The sequence below is a fragment of the Vipera ursinii genome, assembly GCF_947247035.1.
Source record: "Vipera ursinii genome assembly, chromosome: 10".
NCBI classification, from domain to species: domain Eukaryota; kingdom Metazoa; phylum Chordata; class Lepidosauria; order Squamata; family Viperidae; genus Vipera; species Vipera ursinii.
Window position 1 is genome coordinate 2,891,939 of NC_139520.1, and position 14,022 is coordinate 2,905,960.

Here is a 14,022-nt window from a genome sequence, read left to right on the forward strand (position 1 = left end):
CACGGGTTGCGCAGCAGATCGTGGAGGTCTCTCCCCAGTCCAACGAGAGGGAGAGAGCTCCGACCTTCAACAACCCTGGCCTGATCTTTTACGAGAGCGACAGTGAGGGGAAAGACAGCCCGATGATAAGTAGCATCATAACTCCAATGACTGCCCAGATAGAGATACTGGTGTCCTTTTACTTGGGAGTAAAAGGCACTGTTACTGCCCTAGTAGACTCAGGCTGTACCTGGTGCCTGATCAGCTTGCCAATGATGGAAAAACTGGGGTTGAGACTCATGAAACTAAGGCAGCCTGTGGGATTTGAATAGCTAGACGGTTTCCTCAGGGGGAGGCTGCCAGCAACCTGCTTGACGGAGCCAGTGAGCCTAAGGATCGAGAATCACATAGAGCCTATCCGCTGTATTGTAGCCCCCAGAATGACTGAGACTGTGTTCCTGAGGGAAGCCTGGCTGAAGAAGTGGAAGCCGGCAGCAGATTGGGGTGGTGACAAGTGGCACGTAAGAAAGAGGGCAGCTAAGCAGCAAAAGCTGAGGAAAGCGCCAGGTGCCAGCCACAAGCCTGTCGCTAGGGAGGTGAAAGTGGAACCGGCCAATGTGCTAACAGAGGGCGAGGAGTTGGAACAGCCCATTCCAGGGGAATTCTGTGACCTTGCTGAGGTGTTCAGCGAGAGGGAGTTAGATGTGCAACCGTCCCACTGGCCAACGGACTGTGCCATTGAAATTGTGCCAGAGCTAAGCTGCCAAAGCCAAAGATGTATTTTATGATGCCCAGGGAGATGGAGCAGCTTAGAGGGTTCATAGACAAGAACCTAACGAGGGGCTTCAGCCAGCCAAGTTGAGGGTAGCAGCCCCTGTGCTCTTCAAGGAGAAGATGGCTCCCTGAGAATGTGCGTGGATTACAGAGGGATAAATGCCATTTGCGTTGAGAACATGCACCCCCTTCCCCTGGTGAAGGACATGCTGAGCTACTTGTCCAAGGGGAAGATTTTCACTAAGTTGGATTTGAGGGAAGCATACTACCGAGTGTGGATTAGGGAAGGGGATGAGTGGAAGACCACATTCAAATGCCGCTTGAGATGCTACCAGTTCCAGGTGACACTGTTTGGGCTACAGGGAGCTAATAAACGAAGTGCTACATGAGGACCAATATAAGGAGGTGCTGGTGTACTTGGACGATATTTTAATCTATACTGAGACCATGGAAGAGCGTGTAAAGCTAGCGAGAGCTGTGCTAAAGAAACTGCTAGCAGATGCCTCAATATAAAAGCACTAGGGGAGAGAGAGTTAATTCTATCACCCCATCTAAGCAACTTGCAGACTGGCACGCGTGAGATAGTCACAGAAAGACCCCCCTTGAACAGGAGGAGACTCCTGACCCAGTAACTAGGAGAAGCCCTGGGATGGGATGACTGGTTGCAAAAGCATGAGAGAGACTTGATGCTGTAAGGCTTAGCGTGGATGGGGAGTAAACTGTACTTCCCAGCCAGCCGGAGAACCATGGTCCTACAAAGCAATCACAATGCAAAGCCAGCAGGATACTTGGGTTCGTAAAGACTCTGCACCTTATAAAGAGACAATTTTGGTGGCCAAAGATGAAGAAAGATGTAGAATCCTATATAGCAGTGGTTCCCAATCTTTTCTATACCCCACACCCCTACAACGCTTCTGATATATTAATAATAACAACAACAACAACAACAACAACAACAACAACAACAATAATAATAATAATAATAATAATAATAATAATAATAATAAGTTGGAAGGGACCTTGGAGGTCATCTAGTCCAACCCCCTGCTAAGGCAGGAAACCCTATACCATTTCAGACAAATGGCTGTCCAGTCTCTTCTTAAAAACCTCCAGTGTTGGAGCATTCACCACCTCTGGAGGCAGGTTGTTCCACTGATTAATTGTTCTAACTGTCAGGAAATTTCTCCTTAGTTCTAGGTTGCTTCTCTCCTTGACTAGTTTCCATCCATTGCTTCTTGCACCCCTTACACAAGTTTGAAATAATGGCAACAAATTATGCATATACACCAGACATGTCAAACTCACGATGTCACGGGACTGTTTTGCCATTACTGGCAGTGGGATGGGCACAGCTTCTGGATGACACATCCAGCCCGTGGGCCAGCAGCTTGACACCCCTGATATACACTATAATTTTGAAAACCCGTTTTCGCACCCCCTGGAATATTGTCTCGCACCCCCAGGGGGTGCAAGTACCCCTGGTTGGGAACCCGCTATATAGCAAGTTGCTCTGAAGTGCTTGCCAGGGAAAACCCCTGGAATGCTGTAGCCAGTAGCTAACCCGACTCTGCTATGGGAGGAAATAGCCATGGACTTCATAGTTGAGCTGCCAGATATGGCGGGAACACTCTTTTCCAAGCAGGCACATTTCACACCATGCCTAAAGCTCCCTTCAGCCCAGGTCCTAGTGAAGCCGTTCACGCAGCACATTTACAGACTGCATGGGGTCCCAAAGAAGATTATCTTAGGCCAGGGGGTGCAGTTCACGGCAAAATTTTGGCGGGAGTTTGTGGGCTTGATAGGCTCATCCCAGGGGCTCGGTTCCACTTTTCATTCAGCACTAACGGGGCGGCAGAACGAGCTAACTCAATGGTGGAGCAATACCTAAGGTATTATGGAAATTATCAGCAGACTAACTGGGCTGAGCAGCTGCCCTTCACTGAGGTGCCTTACAATAACTTGGTGCAAAGGAGCACAGGACTTGCCCCTTTGAAGATGGCTACCGGGGTTGAGTTCGTAGCCGTGCCGGAGCTTCCCCAGGAAGTACTGTCCTCTGCAACACTGGCTGAGTGGATGGACTCGCTGAGAGGCACATGGGTTATGGTATGCAAGGCACTTGGGAAAGCGGGGGGGGGGGGGGCAGAAAAAGCAAGCTGACCGGAAAATGGGCCCTCAAAGGGAGTTTTGGGTGGGGGATAAGATATATTTATCCACAAAGTATCTAAACCTAAGAGAGGCCTGTAAAAAGCTATGTCCTAAGTATGTAGGTCCTTTCCCCATTGTACAGATTATAAACTTGGTGACAGTGGAGTTGTAGATGCTGAGAAGCCTTAGGCTGGTCCACCCAGCAGTCTATTAAAACCTGTGAGAGACTCCAAGCTAAGCCCAGTAGGAGGATCCCCTCCGCTTCTGGTCCAGGAGCACTACGAGATTAAAGACATCCTGGACTCTAGACACCACTGGGCAAAGTTGCAATACCTGGTGCGGTAGAAGAGCTATCCCGTAGCAGCAGCAAAATGGGTGGTAGCAAAGGATGTTAGAGCAGCTAGACTAGTGAATCAGTGGTTTGTAAGTGGTGAGTTGTTTATGTGTTTGTGTGTTTATGTTCATTCCAGGTTTATTGTTTATTCGGGGGGGGGTGTCGGCATGTCAAGAGTGATTTGCTCTTTCACCTGGTTTCTTCTCCACTCTCAACTCGACAACAATCGGGAGGGGGTTGGTTGTAATGTCTGGGGTGGGAATGGAATGCCAAGACTCCATCCGCACGCTGTGAGACCCTGCTCCCCCCTTCAAGGCCACGCTGTACAGGTGCCTGACCGATCCAGGCAGTTCCCATAACAACAGTAGCGTAATCAATTGGGCAACGCGATGGTCTGAGGGGAACAGCCAAAGGGGAATTCAGGTTTAACTATGTGGATTTTGTGTGGGAAATCCAGAGCTGGTTTTACTTCTTTTCTGCCAATGTAGTTTATTCAAAACAAGTGTTACTTATGGGAAGAACAATGTCCCAGGATTTGCTAGCTGGACATTTGACATCAAGGAAGCATGGAAATCACACACACACACACACACACACACACACACATTTCTTGGAGAATGTATGAAAACCAACCCACTATTTCAGCAGGAAAGGAAGCACAGCACAGACATTGCTCAAAACCAGAGTGTCGGAAAGCAGCGAAATCTGTCCAGGTTACACTTAACTCTGATCCTTTTCCAATTACTATATCTTAGGCTGATAAAGAACTGCAAGGAGGAGGGAGAGAATTTGTGGAGGGAAGAAAAAACGGGAGTCCAAATTCATCTCCACAGACAAAACTACATTTTTGCATCTGCAAAACATTTCCTGCGGGTTTTCCCTCCTCTTTCACATGCCGTTATTCCCAGCGACAGGAACACAAAAGTAGCATTCCTTATGAACCTGGACCACATCAGTAAGGCCTCTCCCCAAATGTACTTTCTTTTATGCTAAGGCTGTTGCAGAGGCCCCCCAGTGAGAAGACTTCCACTCCTCCATCAAATGGAACTAGAGACTCGTCTGATAGGCCAGAAAAAGCTGAAAAGGCCTTTTGTGGTGAAGGGAAAGACAATCCTGAGGAGAAGATATACAAACACTCACATTTTCTGCACTACAACAGAGTGCATTGCAGTGGTTCAGTACGTCAAGAGACCCCAAAATATTTTAGGAGTCTCAGGCCTCTGAGTAATAAAGTTCCTGCCTAATCAAGACGGAACCTGGAGGCAAAAGTTGCTATTTAAAACAAAACGAAGCCAGTGCAATTTTCCTTTCTTTCTTTCCATCAATCAGAGTTCTGCAGAAGGAAGCATTCTATGTTTGCAGCCGATCTTTTCAAAAACCACTCCACATCTCCCAAGACATAGTAAAAGATCCCAGCACTGATTTTTTGAGGGGCCGCATGTGTCTTGTTACTACAAGTATTAGGATGCAAATCTCATATCGCAGAAGCTTTTGGCCGGCCAATAAACCCAAACCTGGCCTACAATGTCTGCGCAGAACAAAAGGCTTGCTGCTAAACTAGCAGGAGCGCTACATAAACAAGGAGCATTCTTGGAGGCTGAGGTCACTGACTTGCTCAGTTCTATTTCACCCCAGTCTGCAATTTGACAATTTAAGCAGGGGAGAGGCTGTCCTGTTACCCCACCTCGCAGCATGCACACACATGCACACCCTGAAGAATGCAAGTTGTTCTTTCAAAAGGTTTACCAATGAAAGCTCCGTCCCATGCACACTGTTCTCAGGAAAGATTATTTTAATGTTAAGATACTGAAGTGTTGGAAAAATCCCTCTTTAAGAATGAAGTAACACACGTGTGTGAACATGAGAGGGGGTGGTTACACTGATTACATTTTATATCTAATTCCAATATTTATTATTCATTCTCCAAAGTTAGTATTTTGAGCATCTCTTAAAAGGGGCATTGTTTTGTTCAACAGCATCTATCGCTGCCAATATTAATATTGAGTTCCCATAAAATATTGCACTGGTTCATGTGCAGCTTCTTGAAAATCTGAACTTTAATTTTTATTAGTGAGTTTTAGCTCATGTACCTCCGCTGATTTGTTTGAAAATGTGTGGGGAATGACCATGGGAATCTCAAGCAAGACCAGATTGCTCAGGTCGCCCACTGGGCTGTGTTTGAGCAGAACTCCCCCTTCCTCCCTAGTAACAAGTAAATTAAATTAAGCAAAATTCCACATTACGCAGGGTCATCCCAGGAACTACTTTTCTGCACCCCTTTAGCTCTACCACCAGTCCTTGAAAGACAAAAGAAAGCCCCTTCACCACTACTAGGAATATGACTGCACAAAAAGGGACCCAGAAGGAAGATGGCCTCCAAGGTCTAAGTATCTGCACAGACGTCTGCCCTTTAAATGGACCGCCTGATCCTTCTGCGGATTCTAAAATGCCACTCAGCACAAAGAGGAGCAATGGAGGCCTGCTGGTACCCTAAGCTAGCTGAACTACGGCCGAACCACAGAGGGCAAGAACCTGTCCAAGAATCCCGTAGAAGCTTAAAATATATAGGAACTGCACATGTATTTATTGTACTGGATTTATACTTACCAAACTACATTATATGGGAACCCTACCTCCCACTTTTCCCTCAGGGCAGTTTTCGAATCTAAAGTATGAACTCTTCCACTACATGCACCTGAAATGCTTCTCAGCTCCCACAAAAGTGACTGTGTCCTCCCTACGAATCGAGTATCGACCTGAGAACCTGATCTAAAAACTCTGCAACGCCAGAGGACTTAGATGGAACTGTCCTTGAAAGCATACAGCCTGAGAAGAATGTTGTTGTTAGTCGCGAAGTCATGTCTGACCCATTGCGACCCCATGGACAACGTTCCTCCAGGCCTTCCTGTCCTCTACCATCTTCCGGAGTCCATGTAAGCTCACGCCTACTGCTTCAGTGACTCCATCCAGCCACCTCATTTTCTGTCATCCCCTTCTTCTATTGCCCTCAACCGTTCCCAGCATTAGGTTCTTCTCCAGGGAGTCCTTCCTTCTCATTAGGTGGCCAAAGTATTTGAGTTTCAGCTTCAGGATCTGGCCTTCTAAAGAGCAGTCAGGGTTGATCTCCTCTAGGACTGACCGATTTGATCGCCTTGCAGTCCAAGGGACTCGCAGGACCATAGTTCAAAGGCTGCTATTCTTTGGCGCTCAGCCTTTCTTATGGTCCAGCTTTCACTGCCATACATTGCAACTGGGAAGACCATAGCCTTGACTATACGCACTTTTGTTCACAGGGTGATGTCTCTGCTTTTTAGTGTGCTGTCTAGATTTGCCATGGCTTTCCTCCCGAGGAGCAAGCATCTTTTAATTTCTTGGCTACAGTCCCCATCTGCAGATCTTGGAGCCCAGGAAAATAAAATCTGTCACTACCTCCATTTCTTCCCCATCTATTTGCCAGGAATTGAGAGGGCCGGATGCCATGATCTTAGATCTTGGCCACCATTGCATCATGGATTACCCTGAATACTTTCTATGAACCCCGAGAGAAAAGTTGCCAAACGACATCCCTCCTTGGTCTGATCCTCTTCCCTAATCTAGTACATTCGTCCAACCAGCTTGTCAACATGGCTACAGGGAGAGCTGTAGATGCACAGACCAGCAAAGGACAAAGCTGGAGAGGCTACAACCAGCTAACATCCATCAAGTTATGGGTTATGGATCCAGTTCCATTTTGTGACATCAAGAATGGAGAAAAATAAAAACACGTGGCTCATGTAAGGGGCAATGACAGCCTTCTTTCGAAGATTTCCAAGGACAATTTCTTTGGCCAGCATCATGTGGAAACCTTCCATTTAACAGGAGGAATTTGCTGTTTGAGCAGGCTTGATGCCAAACTGCTCTGATCAGCCAGACGGGGCATTTGTGTCCCACATGGCTTTGGTTCCCACAGCTGCTGGAGATAATTTTTTTTAGCATCCAAAGAATGTTAAAAATATAAGATCTGGGCAGTGGGAAGGGAGTAGAAGAGCATTCTTTTAAAAAGTTGTTTGTATACAGATCATAGCAAAAAGTATTCTGTGTGGAACGCAGAGAAAGCCTGGCCAAAGACTACACAGGACTGAAACGTTCTTTTACCAAGCAATCCACATTTTTCAACAAGAAACCCAAATGTATCAATAGAAGCAAATATTCGTAGCTCAGGGTTGAACAACATCTACATACCATTTAGACTTTAAAGGACACTGTCAAAAAGTGACAAAGGATAAAAAAAGCACCAAGAGACTGCCTCACCAGCAATTAACACCCAGATAAACATAGATTAATATCAGGATTAGTAGCAAGCAGTAAATAGGCGCCTGATCAAGGAACTTGGAGGAACACTCTCATTAACCCTGACGGGGCAAGCCACTTGTATATAGACAGAGGGGCAACCCCACTCCCTTCTAGCACGGATGACGTTACCCAGTTGTGTAATGAAACATCTGCAGGGAAACCACAAGCTCAGAAAGCAGGATGGACCCCACAAACCCAAATATTATTAATTATATTAAAGTTACAATATACCTGAGCAGCTTTTGTTGTTGTGTTTTGGGTTTTGCCCATCACAGTGAGGAAAAAGCAGATATGTAAGATGCCCAACAACCCAGGAGATTTCAGCCCTCCCTCTTGCCTCCTGGGCTGGATAGAGGCGGATATGTGAGGAGAACAATGTCCGATTTCTTAAATGCTGTCCCCACAGCTGGAAGCCTCCAATGACGCAACCGTCCATGACCCCAAGAGGCAGGTTGCCCCACTGCTTGATGGAGCTCAGGAAATCCCTCCTCATTTTGAGTTTGCATCTCTTGCTCTTGATTCTGGGCAATCCACCCCTTCTTCCTTCCCTGTGGCAGCCATCAAAGATTGGAAAATTGCTATCATGGCTCCCCTCAGCCTTCTTTTCTTTAGGCCAAACATATGAAGTTCCTTTAGTTTGTCACTCTTCTTTGCACCCTTTCTAGTTCAAGTCAATGAGGAAGTCAGCAGGAAGGCTGCATGTTCCACCTGTGAGATGCTCCTGCCACTCTTCCCCCCCCAAGGAGCCCCCACTACAAGTATGAGATCCCAGACTGTAGCATGCCCTGCCCACCCCCAGCACCCCTGCCAGCCGGTGTTCCCTTGCACCCATGCGTGCAGTCACCGCTGGCTCTGCTTACGGCCTGCCTGAGGCCTCCACTGGCTCACCCTGGCAGCCTAGCCCCTCCCCCACCTCTAGCAGCCGTGCCTGCTCCTCCGCCCACCTCGCTGGGTCCTGGAGTCTCAACACCACCAGGTCACTAAGCGATGCCATCCGGCCATACTGCTCAGCTATGGAAATGCCGATCCCATAACCCAAAGATTACCTACCTATACATGGTTTGCTTGCCGTATTATTCTTTCAATAACCCCAAAAGTCAGCTTAGGCTAGGAGAACGGTAGTTTTCCCAGGATTACCCACTAAGCTTCCCAATTAAGCATGTTTTGATCCCAGATGTTTCTAGTTCTAGACCAACACTTGATAACATCAGATCCGAAATATGGAGTAAACAGATGTTTCCAATGTGGTTTCTGCCAAATGTTTACTGATCGGATTTCCCTTTCCTCCAAGGAAAACATGTACCATTCTTTCAGCACTTTCTTAGGACTATTTCAGAAATATTCTTTCCTTGTAGCAAATGTCTACTGTCTCTTTACAACTGATTTGCAATAATTATGTGTTGATTTTTAAATACTTCTTTACTTGAAATGTCTTTTTAATCCAATGGGACACTCTGATGGCTTACAATCTGCTACCATCATGAGATCAGAAGTCATACGACAAACCCACAAGATGTGCTGCTCCAGTGACCACAACAGAAGCCACGTCTGCTCCCCAAATGCCCTCAAGAACGCCTGGGTCTTTCAGGCAAGGGGGAGTCCTTACATCTGGGGGAAAGTCACTCAAGATGCTGTACAATCCCAAGAAGCTTCCAGGTTTACATGGATCAGATCAGGGAAGCAGATCCATCTGAAGGTCTGTTCAAATCTTCCCTCTGAGTGCGTGTGACAGTCACTATACAAGTAGTCCTTGACTTACAACAGTTCATTTAGTGATCATTCCAAATTACAACGGCACTGAAATAAGTCACTTATGACCATTTTTTACACTTATGGCTGTTGCAACATCCTCATGGTCGCGTGATCAAAATTCGGATGCTTGGCAACTGGTTCATGTATGACGGTTGCCTTGTCCCGAGGTCACCTGATCCCCTTTTGCAAACTTCTGACAAGCAAAGTCAATGAGGAAGCCGGATTCACTTAGCTAACTCAACAACTGCAATGATTCACTTAACAACTGTGGCAAGAAAGGTCATAAAATGAGGGCAAAACTCACTTAATAAATGTCTCACTTAGCAACAAAAAGTTTGGGCTCAATTCTGCTGATAAGTCGAGGACTACCTGTAGCTGGGGTCGGCAACCTTCAAAGAGCCACTTGGGCCCATTTCCCAGAGAGAGAAAAAAAACATTGGGAGCCACAACGTTCCTTTCCCTCCGTCAATATTCTTTAAAGCTCTCCCTGTTCTCTTTTAAGGTTTCTCTATTTAGCTTCATAATTCAGCCCTGACAAGGACAGAAGTTGCTTTAAATCCCTGTTTTATACCGTGTTAAGCAGGGCGCCAATTCCAAACTGCCCAATCCTAAGCACAGCGATGCCAAGATGACGAAGCGTGTATTACTACTTCCTAGTGCCAGCTTTGTTCCTTAGTAGTTCTGTCACATGGGAACACACAAGTACAGAAGGGATGGTATTTAATGCGCGATATTGTAATACATAGTTCGTCACTTGTCTCACCACAGCCACACACACTGTTGTTCCTTTTCATTTCTGGCCAAATCACAACTTTTGGACACCACGCCCGTTTGCACACCCTCTAAATGACCTCATCCTTCATTCTCACGATAGACTTTTTGCATGAATCAAAACTCACACTGAACAATCATGGAGATACCCTGCTGGTGGGGTTCAGTTTTAACAGGGGCACAAGGTATAAGAATTGTATAGGTGTTGTCCGAGTATAAATGTGCAACTTACCGCAAGAGCAGCATGTAAAGCAGTTGGTATGGTAAAGGTTCCCCATGGCTTGGCAAGCTTGGCTGGCCCCATACACCCCCTTTCCACACTTGATACAAATACCTTTGGAGGAAAAAACAGAAGAGGCATTAGACCTTGTTAATGGTCTGCAGGTACCCTCCCCACTAGCAATCTGCAGGTATCTTGTTTGTAGAAAAACATGAAATTCCAACAGAGGAGTTCTGAGGTGCAAATGGCTCTAGCCCCTGTGGTACACTTTTAATTTCTTTTCCCTTTTTCTGCCCTGCTGGAGCAAGCGAGGTGGGTATTAATTAACACGCTCATACTTACGTGGGGGATCATGGCTGTTAAACTCAAATGGAAATCAGTTATTGTTGCCAAGGAGTAGCTCATTTCAGAGGCAAGTAATTTTCTTGCCAGCTATTGCTTTTATTTTGCTCTTGGCACTGGGGGGCAAAAGGGAGAATAGCCTCAGATGGGAACTCCCTGTCGCCTTCTCCCTCAAGTTGGCTGCCCTAAGTTGACAAGGCAAGGAAACTGGACATTGGGCAGGAATTTCCTCTGATTAGCTTTTTCTGTTTACTCTTCCTTTGAGGGGACCCCTTAAATTTGAGGCTCTCTCCTTTTGGATAAATACAGTATTGCTTCTTCATATCTGCTCAAAACAGAATTTGCACATCAATGACGCTGAGGAGAATACCCAAAGGTGTGTGAGAACTCTTATGTACATGTGGCTTGTTAGGCTATCTTGGCTGATCTCAAAAGCTTGGTAGGACCCCCATCTAGTTAGGATATGGATGGAAGGCCACCAGGAAATCCTATAGCTGTAACCTATTGGAAAATCAGAAGATGGTACTAAATTATTTATGAATTTATTTCTTCTGTCTGGAAACAGGCAAATCTAAGTTCTAATATTACTAGAGGTAGAGAGGATACTCGGTTAGTTCTCTTCCTAATGTATTTTCTTGCCACACATACATTAGAATGTAATCTCTCAAATTGCAAAAGTGGGATTAGAAAGAAAGTCCTTTTAGTTATAAAGAAAAGAACAGAATCACCAAATTAGAAGGGCCACAGAGGTCATGTAATCCATCCTCTACCCTCTGTTCAATACAAGATCCATTGGAAGTTCTCTGGCAATGACCGCCTAACCTTTCTGAAGACCTCTAGCAAAGGCAGCAACCATCTTTTGGACATTCAGCACAAGGTATCTCAAAAAAATAAATCAAATGGATTAAAAAGTTGGAATTAAATTACCTAGTTTTAATAATTCAGAAAGAATGGGAAGATTTTAAAATTCTGTGCAAACAACTTCTCAAAGTGAAAATACAGTATATACTGGTTTTGATCCATAGAAAATCACCACGGAAATATTACCTAGTGGTTAGACTGGGGCTCAGTCCTACAGAGTAAGCACTGATCCCCCCTTTTTCAGCTAGACCCCTCGACCCTTGAATTAGTGTCTTAATAATGACAACAACTCTTTCAGTCTTTGGGCAGCTTTTCGCTGCCCTCCTCCAACACTGACTGACTTTGTTAATATTTTGGAACAATAGAAACTGTTTCCCTGAGTTTCAGCCCAAACATGGTATAAGTCCATTCTTTAATGAAACATCTTGTTTTCTGCAAACTCATTCATAAAACATCACCAGCTCTTGCCCCACCTTCAATCAATTCATGCACATTCTTCTCTTGGGAAACAGCACTTGTGCGAGAGCCCGTTGGGTTTTATCTGCCTCCTCAACCGTGGGCCGGTACCGGGCCACAGCATGCCAGCAACCGGTCTGCACAGACAAGCAAACCCTCATCTGTGGGATGCAGGCGGCATACAAAACCAGGCACCCTCCGGTCCACAGAAAAACCTCTCTCCACGGAACCGGTCCCTGGTGCCCAAAAGGTTGGGGACTTCTGCTTTAAGCTATTAGCAAGTTCCTGATGACTGCAATGCATTCAATTACACAATGGAATTTTGAATAACTGCCAGGTTGAAAAAAAATGTCTTCTAGAACATTCAGCATATAAATCATCAAGATAACTGAAATAATCCCTGATGTAGTTTACGCAAAATACGTTTGCCTTGGATGAACAGCTGCATCATGAGTGCACAAAAGCTAAGATCAGATTTTGCAAATGTTGACATTCCATTGTCAATTGCGCGATGTCCAGTTTTTATTTATATATAAACATAATGTAAAATATATAAATATAAATGCATTTAGCTACCCACAGCCGCTTGAGATGGGCAACATCTAAATAAATATGTAGAGACTGGTATCTGGCCTTTCACGTGTCTATCACTTTAAGCACTGAAAACACAAGTAGTGCAAAATTTAAGCAACGAAAGCCATGATCCGTAAGAAATTATCTAATAAAAAGCAAGCAGAGACAACAAATAACACGTTCAAGTTAAATAGATACTACCTGAGAACACTTTCCTAAGAGTAAGGAGTAAAGTGAGATGAGGAAAGATCACCAGACAGGGGCCAACAAACGGCTACAGGTGCCTCTCCACTCATGACCATTTGTTCAGCAATGGTTCAAAGTCACGGTTGCACTGAACGAAGTGACTTGCAACCATCCTCACAGTTGAAGCCGTTGCAGCACTTGCCCCGTCATGTGATCAAAATCTGGGCACTTGGCAGCCCCCTCGCATTTATGACCTTCAACTCCTGCAGAAGATGGTGAAGGTCATCTAGATGAGTCTGGGAGTCCAGGGGGGCTCTGTGGCGGCTACACCTTCACACTACGCTGCAGCTCAGAGGCTTCTTGCAGCCCCAGAGCGTGGTGGACGGGGCTGAGTCAGAGCAGAGAAGCAGAGATCAGATCAGAGGCTTTGGAAGACTGCCCTCATTTTAAAAGCAGCAGGTCAGAAGGAAAGCTATGTCTTAAGAAAGATGGGAGGTGGGAACCTAGGTCACATTCTCTTAAGGAAGGTGGGCAAACAACATTTTTTGCTGCTTTTGTTAAAGGACCCAGAATCAGACATACTTGCTGACAGAAGGAATCCTCAGCTGTGGATCCAGGGCTTCCTCTGTTCTACCCTATCTCCAAGGCTGGCCTACCCTGCAGGCCAACAGCTGGGGGACTGGAAATCAGGTGGTGAGGCCTGATCGAAACAGCTGGACTAGGAAGGAATCCTGGAACAAGTAAATGCCAACATCTGTCCAAGCCACTTAAGCACAAAATTGACAGATACGTTCCCTCACCCATCTATATCCAAGAAGGAAAAACAGACACAGATCCCATTTTGACTGTACAATATCCAGATGGAATTATGTGGAAATAAAAACATATCGTTTGATTTCAGTTCCAGGATGAATATTCATCCTAGAAATTGTGTAAGAAAAGAAGAACACTCAAGCTGTGACTTAGCAGCCCAAAGGTGGAGTTCGACCTGCTTTCCTGAAAGCATTGGGGGGGGGGTGTCTTGGTTCGCCACATCAAACACGCTGAACAGGGGCTGCTTTGCAAAGCTGGGACACCCCAGTTACTGACTGTGTAGACACAGATTCTGCACTGTTGCTCCAGGTTTGAAAAAACCAACTTCAGAGGAAGCATTTGGCCTTTTTTGGCATCCCCGAGCTACAGGGATGGTGATATAGTGGGGCAGCTGATTCGGGGCCAAGAGGGATACAATCTTTCCCCCACCAATCACAAGCAAAATTTGCTGAAGGGATGGCTCTTTGGGCAAATTTTGGCAGTA

At 45.7% G+C, this 14,022-nt stretch overlaps 1 protein-coding gene across 1 annotated transcript in view; it reads right to left on the minus strand.

Moving 5' to 3' along the window:
- The window catches only part of WTIP (WT1 interacting protein), a gene marked incomplete at its 5' end in the record, with an annotated part of 66,461 nt that overhangs the window by 40,967 nt on the left and 11,472 nt on the right, over nucleotides 1-14,022 (minus strand). The window contains one exon of the mRNA XM_083370318.1: nucleotides 10,320-10,421. Within this exon, the coding sequence (XP_083226444.1) occupies nucleotides 10,320-10,421 (102 nt within the window). The remainder of the gene's footprint in view (nucleotides 1-10,319; nucleotides 10,422-14,022) is intronic.